We start from the raw sequence: 19,847 nt of genomic DNA, 5'->3' as shown, positions 1-19,847 counted from the left end.
ATAAATTAATACTCTGCTGCGTGCTGGCAAAGTGCTTTCTGTTCTTTGTATTACTGTCTCCTTCCACAAACTAACACAGTTCAAGTTCCAATATAACTGCCCTTCTATTGATTGGCATTACCAACCACCAAGTTTTCTGCTTTTTTGAGATAAAATTACATTGAACTTCTTTCCTTTTAAAAGAAAGCCATTTAATTATTTAACGAACATTATTGTGAATGTTCCTTCACCTATTATGGTGGCATTAAAAAAAATCTTAAATCTAATAACCCACTTGCTTGAAAACCAGTCTTTTCTGGCGCACTGCTCTTAGAACCTCTCCCTTTCAAGGTTTGTTTTTCTATCCACCGTGACTTGATTGCCTGTTGAAAATAGGGTCCAAATGAATTTGTATTCAATAAAAGTCAAGCAAAACCTTCACCAAATATGAATTGTTTTGATTCTTTCAATATTCCTAACTATGCATAAGATTAGATTTAGGAATTTAAAAAGTGAAAAATGTATTTCCTCCACTCCATATATGGGGCATATAGAAACGGGTAATCATTTGCGGGGGGGCATGAACTGTGAGCATTCCCCCAGGGTGACCCATAAACCAGGTCTGCATCAGTGTAACCATGTTGGGGGCAAGGTAAGAGTATAGTTGTACCTTGGTTTTCAAACAGCTTAGTTCTCGAACATTTTGGCTCCCTGACACCGCAAACCCGGAAGTGCCTGTTCATTTGCTTCCCACAGCTAGTAAGAAGGAGCGCTTTGGTTTCCGAATGTTTTGGTAGTCGAACAGACTTCCAGAACGGATTCCGTTCGACTTTCAAGGTACAACTGTATATTAGTTTCTGTAGGATGGAAGTGCAATTTGATTTGTGCAAGTTTGCAGCATGATTGTAAGAATCGCAGAAGAAAATGGATCATCAGCTGAATCTGAGAAACTGACCCAACTAGCTAGAGTACAGTGGTACCTCAGGTTCCAGGCGTTTCAGGTTACAGACTCCACTAACCCAGAAATAGTACCTCAGGTTAAGAACTTTACTTCAGGATGAGAACAGAAATTGTGCAGCGGTGGCAGCGAGAGGCCCCATTAGCTAAAGTGGTACCTCAGGTTAAGAACGGTTTCAGGTTAAGAATGGATCTCCAGAACGAATTAAGTTCTTAACCTGAGGTACCACTGAATACGCTCTGGAAAACGGCTGGAAACAGCAAGAAGGAAGGCAAGGGGTTGAGAACACTAAAAATGGAAGCTCCAACTCAGTAGTCAAGATTCACACACAGCTACATTTAGGGACTTTTTCAGTCTATGCAGGAAGCAGATTCCCTCCCTCCCCCCATAGGATTAAAGTGAAGATAGAAAAATAGTAATTTCAAACTAGAGGGTCATGACCACAGATTCCTAATTTCCACACCATAAGCTGCAGGCACACACCACCTAGGAGATGCGAGACACTCATTCCTTCTGGTGGTGGCCAATTCATGTAGTAACTGTGCTACTTTTATGCTTGTAAATGTATACTTTTATACATGAATTGGCTGGAAGGGAAGCTTTGTTCATTGAAAGTGCTACTGCCGTTATCGAAGTGGATGCGCACATGTGTGAACTGGTAACTACATCCATGTGTGTTTCCCCACCACATATAAATTTTGATATGGCTCCAATTCTCAATACGAGTCAGAAATGCTCACTTTCCTTCATTTAGTTTGGAAGCAGTGCAAGAGATGCATGTTTCTTGAATTTCTATTGGTGCTGACTTACAGAACCTAGCAGTCAATGTGGCAGGGTTAAAAATTAAAGGCAAAAAACAAATGTTATTTCATGTATTTTAATAGCAAACTTACAGGAACAGCACAGAAGACAGACAACATTAAAAACATGTACTTGCATGTAGGACAACTTAGTTAGAAAAGTATAGCGAATGGATGGAATCTACTGTATGATAAAAATGTTACAGACACCATATAGTTGCCATCAATAAGAAATTTACCTATTTTTTAAAAAAATCCAAATGCTGGCATTGTCCAGAAAAGTTTGACTGGCATATTTATAATTGTTATAAAGTTGAACTGCTGAAATATGTTCACTGAAATGGTTTTTGATAGCAATAATGCATTATATGTCCCCACGTTTATATTAAAAATCCACACACAAATGAAAATGAAAAAGATCTTGCCAATACCCGATTCTGTCCTCTATTTTTTTTTTTTTCATTTTTGCAACCATATACTTAGGTACCTTTTAACCCCATGGAAAAAAATATCTAACGTTCATTACTACCAATAACAGGAAGAAGAGATTTATTTTGTTTTGAGAATGACAAATCCATCTTAGAAGAATTTAAGCACGCTCTCCACGTATGCGGCGTGCTAGCTGGATATCTTTTGGCATGATTGTGACACGTTTGGCGTGAATAGCACACAGGTTGGTGTCTTCAAACAGGCCAACCAGGTAGGCCTCACTTGCCTCCTGTTGAGAGAAGAAAATAATTCGAATGTTTTAACCATAGCGGACAGACTCTCAAGTAATTACAAACATTGTCACACTTTCGCTATGTCTCTCTTCTAAATTGTCTTATGCAATTGGGAGGGGAAAATACATCTTTTGGTGAGGTACCACCTACAATTTGGCGCTTTCTGCCTATTGACGTCTGACATCAGGTACCTTTGCTGTATCCTTTTTGGCACCTGCCAAAAAGCCTATCCACACATAGACCTTGGTGTGCTTTAATCTCTTGTTAGTTTACTGCTGATTTTAAATGTGTGTTCCATGTTTTAATTACAAGATATTCCTTGTAAATCATTTAGAGGTTGTGTTAAAATCAAGGGGTATATAAATGTTGGTAAACAGAAAACAAGGTATTGTAGCCCTAGAGTTCTGATACACCCAACTATAAAATCCTGTCTCTGATTGATTCCACACCTGGATTGGGCATTAACCATCATAATTAATGTATGTATTATCTTCTCCAAAGCATTCTGTTCTTGTAGCTTGCAAAACAAAAGCCTCTACTGGATCCTAATCCACCACTAAGGCAGTTTGTAGCAAGTTAACTCTTCCACAGGGGCAACAATGGTTAAAGGATTGTTTCGAGTAGTTACATGAGCATAATGCTCTTTACACAACAGATATTTGCGTCCTCCTACTTGTATCTTCCAAAAACCCTCTTCAGAGGGTTGGGGGCCCTCCTGAATAATGGGGGCCATGTTGTAAGGACGGAAGTGAAATGGGTGGAGAATCATCCAAAATCAGGCAGAGGGACTCTTTCTGCCCGATTTGGGGCATGTTCCCACAGAGCCATGACTGAAAGCCCCACTGTTCAGGAGATGCTCCCCACCCCCCAAATTAAAGGGAAAAAACCTTCTGCAGATGGAGACAAGAGGAAAGGCTGTTTGTGCAAGCTGTTTTCTGCTTGCACAAGCACTGTATAAAACTTCGGAATCCATCTTCACAGGAAAGGCGGTAGGGAGATCAGGATCTACTGATACATCTCTGGGGGATTTACAGTATGACGGTCATGTTTTCTGGCTTCCAACTATCTAGCAAACCAACAATTAATAGGTATTTCCCACTCCACCCTAATTTTAGATACTGAAAGGAAGATAGATGTGGATTTTTAATATGGACCAGGCATATGCTCAGAGGTACGCTGTCCTTAATTCTCATTATGTTATCCCTCCTGAGCCACTATATGCACCTGGCTAAGGCTGGTAGGTCTCAGGGTTGTGGTATAAAAATTAAAGCCTAATGCCTGCTCATCCTGGGATTAAAATAAGGTCAGGATTGGACAAGGATCTGGCCAAGGAACATAGGTGTATTGTGGGTTTTATGAAGCAGCAGCACCACTGCTACTTTTTACCAAGAATAAAGCGATTTCTTTGATGTCCATGCTGCACTCTGATTTCTCAGCCATTCAGTCTTGCTTTAAAAATCATAATCTGGCAATGGGTGGCCAGAAACCTCATAGCACCCTGGCTGGAGGACCGTACACAAGACAAGTGCAGCCTGTTGACCCTATACGGCCGTCAATAAAATCCCTATTCTTTGGTAATCAGTCTGGGACTGCAAACATAGTGGGTGTCATGCACCAGCGTGATGGTGGGTTGTGTTAAGAGTCGATGGGCCACAGTCTAGATTCTAGACTGTGCTGAATTTTTTAGACACCTGTTTTAGCTTGAATTCTGCATACGCTGTGTAGAACTGTACATGTTTCACACACAAATCTTGTGATATGCCGACATTATTCTTAGGATGGCTAATGGACTTCTTTTTTGTACCTCTGTCCCTTTAGAGCAGGTGGTGACAGTGTTACAACATATAGAGCAGGCAAAGCACGCTGCAAAACATTTGGGTTTATGTGAGTCGCATGACTGACAAATCAGTTCTGTCTGGGAACTGCTTCTGAGAATGTCAAATAGGTCTGTAAAGTATTAAATGCTCTCTGCCCCCTGAGTGTAGCGCTTACAAACTAAAGGCTGCTTCTCCCTTGTTAAGTCGTTGTCCTCACCACAACCTAGCCATGCTTACATCACTCTTGTGCACGTAAGTGTTGCATGGAAGAGGATAATGTGCCTTTCTGCTTTTGGAAAATACACTGGATCTGCCTAGAACTGGTAGTGTCATGCTCTTCACATATAGCTACTTCCACATCAGTAATTTGTGGAAATAAACCAAGAAAGAGAATTTGAAAACAGCACAAGTTCCCTCTCCATATTTGGAAATCACCATATCTAACACTAATGCAAGCTTTGTGTTTTGTTGGAGAACATACAAATTGTCTTGCCGGATCAGACCAAGGTCCTTCCAGTGCAGCATTCTGTCTTCAATGGTTTATCTTATAGAAGGGCTCAAAAAGTACATCTCACATATCAGGTGTATCCCAACCACATCCTAACAGGTACCCCTTGCTCTTCCTAATGATGTGTGGAAAGAGGAAAGGTATGTGGAAGTGGAAGTTACTTGGAGGTTTGAAAAAGGCAGAAGCTGCTAAGTATTCTGATGCAGCGTAACGTAGATCATATTCCTGACAAATCTCAGAAATGGTTTGGGTCAACCTTTGTGCAGAGTAAAAATTAAAAAATGAATCTTGAAGGGTAGTGGAAAGAAATAATGGATTCATTTGCAATTCCTTTAGTAGATCTATTTTTGAAATCCTTATGTTCCAACATTTCAAGTTTTAAGATCTTCCTCAAGGAGGTGAATTACTTTAGTTCTCCCAAATGCTGGTAGTTATCTGCGCACCTACAAACACATGGATGCTTACTTGTGAAACCCACCAATTGCGTGAAGTTTTGACTAACCATAGAAACAGCTCAACCAATAAGATGAGCGTATGGAAGTAACCAATCACATACTCCCTCACGTACTAACGGCACAGTGCTGTTAATGGCTGCACTCTAGAAAGGGCTTTTCATGTCATTTGTGATGGTAAAGCTATACCCACATGTGTCCTGTCTGAGGCAGTTGTAAATTAAGTCTCATGTATATATTTTTAAAAGTCAGCTGAATTACTTTGATAGAAAGAGTTTACCTCTAAGCACCTTTCCCCATGTCTTTTTAAAAGCTAAATAATTGTAACTTAGAAAGAAACAATTTGGGACACAAAATGGCTAATTGAAAACAAAGTTCATATATAAGGTTATGGGGTGGAAAACACTGATAAGTACTCACCTGAAATTATATTGCTCAGACATGCATTATCAGTTCTATTAAGGGGTATCTTGCCATTTGGGGGGTTAAGGGCAGCTAGTAAGATACAATATGATTTTTACCTGCAAAGCACCAATAGCTGCGCTCTGGAAACGCAGATCTGTTTTGAAGTCCTGAGCAATTTCACGCACCAGGCGCTGAAAAGGAAGTTTGCGGATCAGAAGTTCGGTTGACTTCTGATAACGCCTGATTTCACGAAGAGCCACAGTACCTGGCCTTTAAGTGATCAAACAAAGAAGAAACAAGACAAATAAGCTTTTTGTCTTCATCTCCAAAAAATAGAGCATACAAAATTCCAGAGAGAAATGAAAGTTTGAATAACTGTTCCATTCAAGAGACATGAGCATACAAGAACATTTTGTGCAAGACCAACTTCTACAAAATGAAGTAGTGACATGCTAAAATAAGTCAAATAGGTTTCAGCTAAAAAGAACAGAATGCTAGAAACCATTAAAGAGTCTCTTCTCAGTACTCATTTTTCTGTATGTCCTCTTTATGCAATGTAAATATTATGAAACTGATGAGAAAAATGGCTACTAGAAGAATATCAGTAATTACAATTTATCCATTTGTGTATACACAGTCTTAAAAACAACATTTAAAAGTGTAAAGCCTGCTATTTACCTGCTTATCTGGAGGCAGCTACTGCCCTCTAGTGGTACAATGAACAAATTATATCAGTTTTACAGTAACAGCTGAGGAGCTAAACTAATTTAAATAAATGAAAAATTATCAGGCTCGGCAAGTTTTAAATAAAGCAGGCTTCTTCCAACACCTTCATTAATCAGCAAGCCCTATTACTACATCCTAAACACGACAGAACCAGATTTGTTTTTTAAAACTTAATACTGCGATTTTCAGATTTTATTTTTAAAATCCATTTAATCAATACCATTGATATATTACTATCAAAGGCGATCTTACAGCTTTTTTCGGAGGAAATGTTCAATATAAAATATTTTTATGTTGAAATTTTTCTTTTTCGTCAACAGAAGAAACGACGGAGACCTTGCCAGTATAATCCGATTCAATGTGAAAGATTTAAAAAATAAAAATCCCCAAAGCAAAAAGTTGCGTTCCGATAAACATTTCCGCGTTGTTTGGGGACTATAACATCACAATACTTTTGTTCGCGGTCATTTCTATACCTGTAGCGATGAGGTTTCTTGACCCCACCAGTAGAGGGCGCGCTCTTGCGAGCGGCTTTTGTCGCCAGTTGCTTCCTGGGCGCCTTCCCACCGGTGGATTTACGGGCAGTTTGCTTGGTACGAGCCATGTTCCCGCGAACTTCTCTTCCTTACACCTATCGGTAAGAAATCACCCACGCGATCACTATACCGCCACACAGCAGCCACCAGAGGAGGGGGGGAAGGGTTTCCGAAAATGCAGATTTATTTGTTTTTAAAACTGCCTTTACAAAGACAACAACAATGCATCGGATGTTAAGGACCTCCAAAACCTTAAGCGATTAAAAAGCTGCGGATCCACACCTCCGGTAGCAAGCCAAGCAGCAGACTTCCCCGCCTGCAAGCTTGCCACATAAAGAAATCCTTTCCCTTGCAAGTGCTGGATTGGATGGTAAAATGGTCAGGGAGGGGGGATCTAATTTATTTAACAGTAAAATAAATGCCTAGGATTGTAGTAGCCTGCTAAAATGCAGCCCTTGCCCAGGGCAAAAAACTGGAGCGATGCAGCAGCAGTCAAAAAGATGAGAGAGGGGCGATTCCAACACAACACAAGCGGTTCCTAACCCCCTCCCGGGGGCTCAGAAAAAGTGCCAATAATTGCCGAAAACGCCGGGGGACGTGCAGCTGATTTAAGGCTTGCATTGAGCAAAAAACAAAAATCCGTTTAAAAACAGAAAAGAAAACAGGGGGACTCCCAAGCCTTAAAGTGTTCTCCTGCAAAGCAGCCACCGTTCCCCTCGCCCTGCCGTGCGCGCGAAGGAAAAACAAATGGAAGCCGTAGACGAGCCAGGTTTTATTCCACAAAAGGAAGGGGGGGAAATATCACGTCAGATTTTAAGTGCAAGAAAGCAACGAACTTTTGGGGGGTCAGGTTTTTCGGTGCTGCTCCCGCCTGCCCAATTGCCAGTGCTGAGGCTGCCTCGCTCCCAAGCGCCTCTCGCTGGCAAACTCATCCCCAACAAAATGGAAACAATCACGAAATGCAGCCTTAGACTCCCTATTGCAGGGAGAGAAAGAGAGAGACGGGGAGGGGGAAAAAATAAAAAAATAAAATAGCAACACAATAACAACCCCCCGGAAAAAAATCCCCCAGCAGCTCCAAACTATGTGGGGTCCGACGGGCTACCGGGGAGAGGAAAAGTTTGGACCGAGAACCCCCCCAAATCGCGCTGGGTTTGGATCGTTTCCTGGGCACATTTCTCCCCTTTTTATTGTTTTTATGCAATAGGAGAGAAAAAAATATGGTCGGTGACCAGAGAAAAGAGACAAGATGGTGAAGCTGAGCAACAACTGTGGGGAGCCAGGGAAGGCAGGCAGGCAGGCAGGCGAGTTTCCCCGGGCTGGCAACTGGCTCCAGTTTGCAGCCGCTTCCCAGCTCCGATGCGGGGCGACGAGGGGTCGAGGGGGCAGGTGAGGGGCTGGGGAGGAGGATGGTGGGGGTCCGGGGTGCGGGGAGGGCGCTGGAGGGGGGCAGGAGCCGCGCGAAGTGGGGCTGGGGGGCCCTGCGCGAAGGAGCCGTCTCCTCGGCTGCGCTGGGGACTCGCCTGCCCCCCAACCGCAGCTCTTCCCAGAAGTTTGCCGGAGAGGTTCGGGGGGCAGCCCGGAGGGGTCCCTGGCTAAGCTGGCGTGAGGGGGGGGCGCCGCCGCCGCGGGAGGGAGCGAGGCTGACGACTTACCCCCGTCCGCTGAGGCTGAGCGCGGCTGCCGAGCAGGCGAGGAAGAGCGAGGAGGCGCTAAAGCTGCTGCGGGCGACGGCGGCTGAGAGCACAATTGAAAGATGGCTGACTCGGGAGGGCCGTCTCCGCCGCTTAGCCCCGCCCAGGCCCCGCCCCCGCCGAGGAGGACAGCCAATGGCGCACAATGGAGGGAAGGCGAGGCCCCGCCCGCGCGGCTTCCTCCCTGCCCACTCTCGGCTTCCCGCGGCCGCCTCTGTGTGTACAAACACAAAAGACACGCCGCGCGCGCCGCAGACGGAGAGCCAGCGAGGGAGCGAAGCAGGGAATCCCCCCTTGGCCCTCCTGGCTTCCTTCCCCTGCCAGAGGGGAGCACGAGGCCCCAAGTCAGCGCCCAACGGTCCAGCGGGAGGAGACCCCTAACCGCCAGGATCCGGCGGCGCGAGGTCAGGGCCAACGGTCTCTCTGCGTTGCTTCGGCCATTAGGGGATGGCTTGGGGGGCCCTCGCTGCTCCTGGACTGAACTCTCAGGCGCCCCCCCCCCCAGGTTAGGGTGGCCCAAGCCTGTGAGACTCTGGAGGCCAGGGGAGCCAACCTGAATAAAATATAGGGGGCACAAGGTAAGCCCCGTCCCACCTAATCGGTCGCAAGACGTGGCACACGGACACCATTTGAATGGCAATGCCCATCAACTGCGAGGGGGGGGACTCCCTAAAATATTTTACTACGGGGGTGAAGGGACATCGGTCCCTAGGAGTTTCACTCCTCTGCTTGAGGCGCTTCACACATCCACCCCTTGTGAAGCCTCAAACTCGGGGGCGAGGAGTACTAGCGTTGAACGACTGAGATCCAACACCAAAGGGACTTTCCATGAAGTTTGAGGCTGCTCGATGAGGTGGGTGGAGGGGAACTCATTGGTGAGGAGAGAGGGATTGGAGCCTGATTGCAATGAATGAGGTGGAGTACGATAAAGGGTGCGGGGGTGGGGGTGTTAAAAAGTTTAAGGCCTTTAAAAGTGTGATTTGTTTTGTCAGAGGACTGACATCATTGCAGCACTTGCAGTGGATTTTTATGCAATGCGCAGATTACGCTTCAAGTCAACAAGTGGTGAGCAGAAAGTGAGGTGTTTGGAGTTGGTGAACTGGCCCTCATGAAGTCCAGCTTCAGTGTTTTGCTCCTCCAGTAATTCTACAGCTTGCCTTCCTCAGAATATTCACATTGAAGCTTAAACCACCAGCTCCACCAGCTTAGGTGGCTTCAGTGACTGGCAGCTTACTCTTTTTATGCTCATCTGTAAAAACCACAATACAGTGGAACGTCGGTTTTCGAACGTAATCCGTTCGGAAATCTGTTCGACTTTCAAAAATCAAGGATCAAAGGCCTGGCTGCAAAGTCAATGTGGAAAAAAGAAAAATGTGCCACAGAAGCCGTTCACCTTCCAAGGTGTATTCAAAAACGGAAGCATTCACTTCTGGGTTTTCGGTGTTCAGCTTTCGAAACGTTCAGCAGCTGAGACTTTCAAAAATTAAGGTTTGACTGTACTGGAACTTCTGGACCATACACACAGAGAGAGATTTATAATGCCCAGATTTAAAGAATGAGAGCTAGCTTAAAGGAATAAAAACTTCATTCCACAATTTCTGTTTTCTGACAGACACTATATATTGCTGATAAGATTTTTGAAATCTCGAGCCAAGGCTGGCCTTAGGTTCGGGTGACCCTTGTCTGTGGTCCCCCAATCCTCCCCTTCTAATCTCTCATACACATTATTCTATGCAACAGGTGCCTCTCAACTCAGAAGCTGTAGTCATAGGATGAAAACTCCAGATGGTCCGGAACACTGTTCACTAAGTGCCCCTCCAGACTAGTGTTTTTGTGTGTGGGTGTGCTCTGCAACTTGTCATTGACTCAGTAATAGGGCATAAGTGGTTGATTTATACCGGACCATCAACACATCATTCCACTTTATTAGTTCTGCAATGCTTTCCTAATGTAACCACATTATTGCTGTGTGGAAGGGCAGTTTTGCACTACAGCACAACTGAAGCAGGACAAACCACCATCCCATCCTGAACATTTGTGGTATTAAAAGTTGCATGAATTCGTTAGGAAGCTATGGGACATGCACTGATTGGAAATGAAGCAATAGTTTCATCCCAAAACTTTTCAAATCCCATCAGGAGCACATATCATCTTGAATGTGCAATAAAAAGGATATTTGAAGGGGCCCTGACTTTATCATAGTAAAAGGCTATGATTTTCTCCTTTTATACCTTCCTGACATCACTAGAAAATTGGTGTGAGTCTTCCATGAGATGGCTTTTCATGAATGGAGCAGGGTTTTCAGCAAGAGCACCCTTCACCAATAGAAGCAGCATGTTGTAGGCCCCAAAGCTTTCTGAGGCTATTGAAGATGCATGTTGTGTAAATTATATGGTTCAGTGTACCTGAGATTATCTCATTCCATAGTTCTGATAGTTGTTAATGTCAGATTGGTCAAGGGATGGCATTTATTGGTGACTGGGAGCAGCCGCCAAGACCACATAACACCAGTCTTGAAAGACCTACATTGGCTCCCAGTATGTTTCCGAGCTGACCTTTAAAGCCCTAAACAGCCTCGGCCCAGTATACCTGAAGGAGCATCTCCACCCCCATCATTCAGCCTGGACACTGAGGTCCAGCTCCAAGGGCCTTCTGGCGGTGAAGTTATGGGGAACCAGGCAGAGGGCCTTGTTGGTAGTGGCACCCGCCCTGTGGAACGCCCTCCCATCAGATGTCAAGGTAATAAACAACTATCTTACTTTTAAAAGACCCCTGAAGGCATCCCTGTTTAGGGAAGTTTTTAAAGTTTCCTTCCTGCCGCAAAAAAAGCTTCCACTTTTTCTAAAGTCAGGTCTGCTTCTATACTGGCACCAAACCAGTGGAGGATTGTGAGGGTGGGAGTGAAATGGCAGATGATCCACCACTTCCAAAATCCTGCCAGCTTGCATGGGCCAGTTTTATTTGAAGGACCACCTGCTCCTGCATCACTGCTTAAGATCTTTTAAGGAGGCTCTGCTTTGCATCCCTCCACCATCTGAGGTGTACATGATAAGGATAGGACATTCTCTGTGGTGGCATCTTACTTCTGGAACTCATAGACTCAGAGAATTGTAGAGTTGGAAGGGACCAAAAGGTTCATCTAGTCCAGCCCTTTGCAATGCAGGAATCTTTTGCCCAATCTGGGTCTTGAATCCACAACCCAGAGATTAAGAGTCTCATGTTCAACCAACTGAGCCCTCATTAAGTTTATTTAGTCCCTTACCTCCCTGGCTTCAGAAAGATTGTTATTACAGTTTTGTTTAGATGTGCCTTTTTTTGCTGCCAGCGTTTTGTATATGTTGCTGCAAACTTTTGTAAGGTCGTTTGTAAACTGATTTTATTGTGCTTGTTTTATTATGTTGAGAGCTGCTTGGCAGCCCATATGAGTGTATAAATATTAAAAAATATGATTCCCTATCATTAACATACTAACATGCACAACTAGATTCTGAGCAGCTTTTCACTTTGTGACTGTCCCAACTTCTTTTTGAGAGTTGCAAATCATGAGGGAGCAGTTAATTCCGCCTGAAGCAGCATTACCTAATTCCTGATATTTATATTACCCAGTGGCTACAAGGATCTTGTGGAGGAAAGGAATAGCTCCACAGAAAGAAGCAGTTGCATCCCATATAACCTTTCTTCCGCTCATCAACTTTTATAACAGTCTTGGTCTGCACTTTGAACTGCTTGTATCAGAATGAAGATATATAAAGAAGGTAGCAAGTCTAGAATTATGAAGTACTTTCACATTCTGTACAGTAACAGAATTGTAATACTCAGATGCAAGCATTCTTGGATGACACAGATTATTTAGATCCTTTCCAGTCAGTTCAGGCCAATGGGACTGAATGCAATTGTTCGCCCTGATGGATGACCTTTTCAGAGTGTGGTATACATACATATACATATACATATACATATACATGTTGTTGTTTAGTCGTTCAGTCGTGTCCGACTCTTCGTGACCCCATGGACCAGAGCACGCCAGGCACTTCTGTCTTCCACTGCCACCCGCAGTTTGGTCATATTCATGTTTGTAGGTTCGAGAACACTGTCTAACCATCTCGTCCTCTGTCGTCCCCTTCTCCTTGTGCCTTCAATCTTTCCCAACATCAGGGTCTTTTCCAGTGAGTCTTCTCTTCTCATGAGGTGGCCAAAGTATTGGAGCCTCAGCTTCACGATCTGTCCTTCCAGTGAGCACTCAGGGCTGATTTCCTTAAGAATGGATGCGTTTGATCTTCTTGCAGTCCATGGGACTCTCAAGAGATGTATATACATATGTATATGTATATACATATACACATACATATACATATGCTGAAGAGAAGCAACGAGAAACAATGGTAGGTTGTGCCTGTGGATTTAGGGTGGAGCCTCCTTTCTCAGTACATCTGCCTCTTCTCTGCCATTGTTGCCAGCTGCTGCTCTTTTGCCTCATCATTGCTATCACTGACTTTCTAGACCAGGCATAGGCAAACTCTCCCTCCAGATGTTTGGGGACTACAACTCCCATCATCCCTAGCTAACAGGACTAGTTGTCAGGGATGATGGGAGTTGTAGTCCCAAAACATCTGGAGGGCCTCCCTAAGAATCAACTCTATCCACAATTGTTGGACAACTCCCTTCATCCCTGATAACTGGTCATGATAGTCAGGGTGATGGGAAATGGGAGTGAGAGTACACAAGATTCTCATCCTAACACTAGATCACAGTGCATAATGGCAAGTAGTAGGAACAGTCCATGGCAGGAACTAAATAACCCTGGCCTCAGAGGCACTTAATAGATTTTGTCTGTGTGTGGAAATCTCACACTTTTATTTTGTGTTTAAAGACTCTTAAAACAGTAAGAAGAAATAAGCAGATCCAGTTCATATTTTCTCTTACATAGAACTCCTACTTTTCTGGCTTACTTTTACTTGCTACATTTTTATTTAAATGATCTTGTCCACACCTTATGATATCCAGGAAATTGGTTCAACGGTAAAGGTAAAGGACCTCTGACAGTTAAGTCCAGTCGTGGACAACTCTGGGGTTGAGGCGCTCGTATCTCTTTGCAGGCCAAGAGAGCTGGCGTTTGTCCGCAAACAGTTTTTCCAGGTCATGTGGCCAGCGTGACTAAGCCGCTTCTGGCGCAACGGAACACCAACACCAGAGCAGTGCACAGAAGTGCTGTTTACCTTCCCGCCGGAGCAGTACCTATTTATCTACTTGCACTTTTTGGCGTGCTTTCGAACTGCTAGGTTGGCAGGAGCTGGGACCAAGCAACAGGAGCTCACCCCGTCACAGGGATTCGAACCACCAACCTCCTAATCGGCAAGCCCAGGAGGCTCGCTGGTTTAGACCACAGCGCCACCCGCGTCCCTTTTTTGGTTCAACAATAGGTGAACATTAATTATCATGCATAAATAATAATTAATGTAGGAGCAAAGTGGTTCATTTTTAAGAGTCATGATCTTTATTGGGTTGCCTCCTACAGAAAGTGAAACTTCGGCATTAATGGACCATTTGATTTAATCATTTCAATTCATCTGAATGGATCTAGTGTATGACTAACATTAGATACATTGTTGTCTCAGTTTCCTATGAAAGAAGAAGAAGAAGAGGAGGAGGAGGAGGAGGAGTTTGGATTTGATATCCCGCCTTTCACTCCCTTTTAAGGAGTCTCAAAGCGGCTAACATTCTCCTTTCCCTTCCTCCCCCATGACAAACACTCTGTGAGGTGAGTGGGGCTGAGAGACTTCAGAGAAGTGTGACTGGTCCAAGGTCACCCAGCAGCTGCATGTGGAGGAGCGGAGACGCGAACCTAGTTCCCCAGATTACGAATCTACCGCTCTTAACCACTACACCACACTGGCTCTCTTCTTAGGATATTTGAATATAAAATGTCTGACCCTTAAAGAAATAAATCGGCCTTAAGGGGAAATCCAGCGATGACTTATGTTTGGCTGTTGTAGCAGTGTTGCAACAAACCTTTAATGAAATTATTTCCTTGTTAAAGAGAATAGTAGCAATTATTAGCTCAGCTGATGTGTAGCTATACTCTGAACCAACTATGTCAGCTCTGCACCTTATACCTGATATGCACTAGTATAATGGGATTAGAACCGACAGACAATGTAGCAGAACTGGCATGTCTCTTGCTTCAGACAGGATGCTGCTATTGCTATACTGCCACAAACCAGTGTATTGCCACAGCTGGGCAGCATAAAGAATCATGATGTAAGAGTTTATCAGACATGTTCCTTCCGTGATATGTCTGGTCCTTGACATTATGCAAACACAGATCTTGAAACAGTGCTGGAGTACCACTGTTAAAATCACTGCAAGAGATTCTTCTCTGTAATGAAGCTATTACTATAAGAACTGGCTTTACCTGTTTAATTAGCATTGGTTACCCAAAGGGAAGCTAAGGACGAGTTCTGTAAAGATGCAGAATGTTTTCTGCTAGAGACCAGCCTCTCTCAGAATGACGAATTCCCTGGGTTCCTTGAAGGGGAGGGAGAACACATGATAGTAAAAATACTTAAAAACTGATTTGTACAGATACTAAGATATTAGGTATGCACAGGGGGCCTTCCAACCGTAATTACAGTAGAGGGTAGACCATTAGGGCATATAGGGCACTGCCCCACCTATCTCACCTGCTGCTTTATTTACAAGCAGCCCAAGGTCTGGGTGGAATAAAATTAGAATTAATCAGCTCTTCCATCCGTCATTGGCTCTGGCTCCACCTACTGTTGACCTCCCTACATTCCTTCCTACCAGCCCCATTGGGCACCAGCCACCACTGCCTAATGAGGGTAAAGAAGCCCTGAAAGCATTTTAGTACTGCTACTGTATTTTTAAAGTTAACAAATGGCACGGTGTAGCCAAATGCTTAGCTGGCTTTTTTATGTATAAAGATTTATAGACCACCCAACTCTAATTATTCTATGATTCTATAATCATGGACCTCTCTAAGCTTTAGGGATGCATAGTGCATACCATAGTGCAAATGTTCAAAAAACAGTGGGGCACTGTTGCTGTTTCCTGTTTAAAAAAACCTTTCTAACAGCCCTATAGTCATGCAAGAGCTCAGCCATGATCCTGCACAAGCCCTGCCCCTTTCTTTTTAATGTGACTTGCCCCAAATTGAGTCCTGGTGAAGTTTGCCCTTTCTTTAACTTTTAGCGAAACTAGTCTGCTCCCTGGCCTGCTGACCAACAACAGAAAGTAATGGCATGCAAAAGACAAGTTTTTGTTAGTCACGCCCTTTTCCTGCATTTCCCTTGATGGTGCAATGGGGAGTCACAGAGAGTGGTTCTGTCACTCTTGAGAACCTGTCTGCTTTGTAAAGAGCATTGTCAATGACTCATTATTTACTAAGCATATGTGTATCCTGCCTTCCCTCCAAGGCAATTATTCCATTTTATTCTCACAACAACCCTGTGAGGTAGGTTAGGCTGAAAGGTAGAAGAACTGACTCAGAGTCTCATGGATGAGCATAAGATTTTGAAACCCAGGTCACCCTGGTCCAAACACAACACTCTACCAACTACATATTCAGGGATTGTTCAGTCTTTTAATGTTGAGTTAAAAGGCTTTTTCCAGATCCTGATTGACAGGACATACACTTAACTCAGAATCAAGGTTCCAGTCTTACAGGTTTTAAGCCTTAAACTATTCCCTACTTTGAAGTGTCTTCTGCATTCCTCCTCAGTTGCTGCCCATTTACGATACGTAAGTGTTCTAGGTGAGCCAATACCATGCACATGTAGGTGAGGTTTCAGTATCCTGGGAATTACTCCCAGTTACTAGAAATTCAACTTGGCATTACAAAGAATGAGTTTACAAACCAGTCCTCATCCCATTAGTAAAACAATGATTTTCTTTTAATGTTTGCTTTATTTTACTTCAGGCTCTTGAGCTATCATCTTGGTCACCACATCATTAGCTCTGTTTTGCAAACTTCAGATGATTACAAATGGTGTCAAGCTCTGTTCCAGGAAGCATATTACAAGGCCATGTGATGCTTGCCCTCTCATTTCCTATACATTTTTATATTCATAGACTTGGTTGGCAGCTCTTGGTTGGCAGAAATAACCACTAGACTCATTGCAGCCTGTATGTTCATTTTTAGGCTGAGGATGTTGGCGAGGTTTCCAAATGCTCAGATGCTAATTAGGAAAATTAGAATCTAGTCCTTATTGAGAGTTTCAGCAGAATACTTCTCTGTGAGCTATAATTAAATTCAGGAACCTCTGTCAAGGGAGAACAAAAACAAAGAGGGGTGGATACTTATTTTGTCAATTGTTTTCTTCTCCAAGTCTGCTGTACATTGGATTTGCCAATTCTTCCTGCTCTGACACAGAGTCAACCAAAACAAAAAGCAGGCTAACACTACTGGAAAGAAACAGCCTGGATGAGGCCTAGCTGGTAGAGCAGTGTACCTTAAATTTGTCAAAATACTCTACAATAAAAATATTATTTTTCAGAATATATTATATCAGAGACTGCAATGCTGTGTCTGAATCTGGGGCTGGTATGCTGAGTTTATGGAGAAGGAAGTAGGCTGTATGCAAGACCCTTCTAAACCCTGGATCCAGAAAGTGTTAAAATATAAGCCAGAGTGTTTGTTGTGGGGGAGGAAGGGAAAAGAGAATGTTAGCCGCTTTGAGACTCCTTAGGGTAGTGATAAAGCGGGATATCAAATCCAAACTCTTCTTCTTCTTCTCTTCTGTGTTGAGGTGACAGCCATTAAGAGAGACAAAGGAAAGGGGCTCTGTGTGAGATGACAAATGGATGGGTCCCTTCCCCCAGTCAGCTCGCAAAGCGCACAGTTAGTTAGAAGGACAAAGCCAGAGTTTAGAGTTGAAAGTTGGAGTGATATTACCTAGAAGGAAAGCAGCAAGCTGGAGAGAGAGTCAGAACAATATTTGAGAGCAGTGTTTGATTTCTGTTGAATCCAAGGCTGCAGCTAGAGACAAGCAAGACTCTTGGGTGTTAATGCTGTGAACCCCTCCACTATAGGCTCAAGTTGTATATTTTTGTAAATAAACCATATATCATAAAGACACCACAGTCTCCGCTGGGCCACATTCTAAAAGGAAACATGAGTCCTGGGTAATTGCTTGGAACCCCTGGAATCTTGCACTGCTTAGAGATTGCCATGGCAGGCAATAGTATCTTTGTGTCTGAGGCTAGTAAATTACCACAAGCTACTTTGAGAGAAGGTAGAGAAGGGAAGAGGTTTGTGCAACATCAGTTCTTGTGATTGGCAGACAATATGAACCCTCCAGATTGCCTGGACTGGCTGTAAATATCAGATGCCTGACTATTATTTTGGCCAGTCAGCAGAGCCAGACTTTCAGAGTCTGCTTTCAGGGTGTGAGTGTAATCTCTCTTCTCAGAAACCCTGAGCTAAGAAACAAAACCAAAAGCGAAACATCCTCCACATTTATATTTCACTGCTGAGATTTTTTTAAAAATACTAAACAGTTTATAAATGCTGTGGGAGAAAAATAATACTATTTGTATATTGTTGGTAGTGACTCATTGGCATGTTATCCTTGCTAATCTTCACAAAAATTATGTGAAATGCAGAACCATTACTATTGCTACTATGATTTTAGAGGCAAGATAAGGTGAGTCAGGGTGAGATAATATGACTTGCCCAAGGACACCCAGAAGTTTCCTCAATATAGGAAAGAAGCCACAAGTAAAAGCATCTAAAGCAGGAGTTCAGAACCTCAGGCCCACAAGCTGAATGTGGACCCCACAGGCCCTTCTAGTTCATAGGACTCTTCCAGGGCTGTGCCCCCTTTCTAGACCACATTCGACCACATCCCTCACTGGCCTTGTTTTCGAACCACCCTCATGTGCTTGACTGGAATCTATCCTTGATAATGTTTCTTACTTGCCTTTTGGGAGGGTTTGAATGTAGTCTACTCTGTACAAAGGTAAGAGTCATAGCTTTTGCTCTACCCACTTTTTCATCTGTCCCACCACTGGCACGTAGCCTCTGAACAAAAAGAACGCCGTCTTTGAGCAGAATAAGGTTCCTTACTCCTGATCTAAAAGGTGGAGATCAAAATAGGACTCCATCCAATGGAACAGATTGCTGAGAGGTTGAGATTTAAGTAGCTCAAATGGGATCTGAACCCAACAAATCCACTGAACGAAACCACATACAGAGTTTTGTAGTCCAAACTCATGTCAGTGCCCAGCACAGAGGAGCAAATGCTGGAAACCATTCAGGGTTAGTGCCATCATTTCTTTTAATTTGTTTAAATTAGTCCCCCCACCCCACCCCAGCTGGACAGTTACCATCCATAGGGTAATAAAGATGGTGATATTGCAGCTGTTTTAGCTCAACTGTTCCAGGGTAAGCTGCTGCCCAACTCTGTCCCTGCCTTGTTAAGCCAAACTGCCAGACTCTCACTAGAGAGGCACTGAGAAAAGTGGTAGCAGGAATCCTGCTTTTCAAGGTAAGCCACCGATAGTGCTGCTGGGGACCCAAAAGGCAGCCTGCTTAGGGTTTCCTCAAACCTGGAACCAGCCTTGTTCATAGCAATAAAACTACATTGCAATGCAAAATGTTAACTATGTATCCAGTCTTTAGATCATTTTGCCATTCAGTCCTTGAACTACAGTGGTACCTCGGAAGACGAATGCCTCGGAAGACGAAAAACTCACAAGATGAAATAGTTTTTTGTTTTCTGAGTTGCTTCGCAAGACGGATTTCCCTATGGGCTTGCTTCGCAAGACGAAATGTCTTGCGCCTTTTTTTTAAAACCGCCAATGCATTCCTATGGGAAACCGTCAATACACAATGGTGCTTCGCAAGACGAAAAAACTCGTAGAACGAAAAAACTCGCAGAACAAATTAATTTCGTCTTGCGAGGCACCACTGTACTACTAATTGTGTATATACTAACTTCATATAAATAATTAGTCTCAGGCCTATGTCCATTGATGAGGTTAGACCAGGGGCACCGACTCCTAGAGGCTGAAACCCTTTGAGCCCCCTCAATGTTTGTCTGGGTGCAATGCCCAAACATGACGCTGTTGTGCATGATGTTGAGGCTTTGCACGATTGCACGAGCCAGGAATGTGGTGGCTCCTCCTCTTGCTGCTGCAGAGGGGAAGCAGCCCATGGCAGTGGCAGGAGGAGGCGGAGGAGCTGCCAGTTATGGAAGCCAAGGTGCCGTGCAACGCCTGGACGTGACACGT

The 19,847-nt window shown here is 43.8% G+C and overlaps 1 protein-coding gene and 1 long non-coding RNA gene across 4 annotated transcripts; one reads left to right on the top strand and one right to left on the bottom strand.

The window, feature by feature from the left end:
• Positions 1–1,800: 1,800 nt before the first annotated feature.
• Positions 1,801–8,696, bottom strand: H3-3A (H3.3 histone A). Of its 2 annotated transcripts, XM_083435245.1 has the most exons (5): positions 8,559–8,696; positions 7,740–7,879; positions 6,844–6,998; positions 5,758–5,911; positions 1,801–2,455 (listed from the first exon to the last, which is right to left on the bottom strand). In XM_083435245.1, exons 3-5 carry the CDS (start codon positions 6,969–6,971, stop codon positions 2,327–2,329), a joined length of 411 nt encoding a protein of 136 aa, XP_083291371.1. In that variant the 5' UTR covers positions 6,972–6,998; positions 7,740–7,879; positions 8,559–8,696; the 3' UTR covers positions 1,801–2,326. The 2 variants fall into 2 exon arrangements, with proteins under 2 accessions (XP_083291371.1, XP_083291370.1); XM_083435244.1 differs by lacking the exon at positions 7,740–7,879.
• An 87-nt stretch (positions 8,697–8,783) lies between these two features.
• Positions 8,784–10,192, top strand: LOC310675123. Of its 2 annotated transcripts, none has more exons than XR_014509964.1 (2): positions 8,784–9,001; positions 9,590–10,192. It is a non-coding gene; the product is annotated as an uncharacterized lncRNA (long non-coding RNA). The 2 variants fall into 2 exon arrangements; XR_014509965.1 differs by having other exon boundaries at positions 8,797–9,175.
• Positions 10,193–19,847: the final 9,655 nt, after the last annotated feature.

This window comes from Podarcis tiliguerta (genome assembly GCF_965153285.1).
Source record: "Podarcis tiliguerta genome assembly, chromosome: 3".
Lineage (NCBI taxonomy): Eukaryota > Metazoa > Chordata > Lepidosauria > Squamata > Lacertidae > Podarcis > Podarcis tiliguerta.
Note: the sequence above shows the minus strand (reverse complement) of the source record. Positions and strands in the feature narration are given on the sequence as shown.

Coding starts and splice junctions, on each gene's coding strand:
- H3-3A (XM_083435245.1), bottom strand. CDS start 6,971: ATGGCTCGTACCAAGCAAACTGCCCGTAAATCCACCGGTGGGAAGGCG. Junction 5,912..6,843: donor AAGAAACCTCATCGCTACAG/GTATAGAAATGA, acceptor GATCACTTAAAG/GCCAGGTACTGTGGCTCTTC. Junction 2,456..5,757: donor CAGCTATTGGTGCTTTGCAG/GTAAAAATCATA, acceptor TTCTCTCAACAG/GAGGCAAGTGAGGCCTACCT.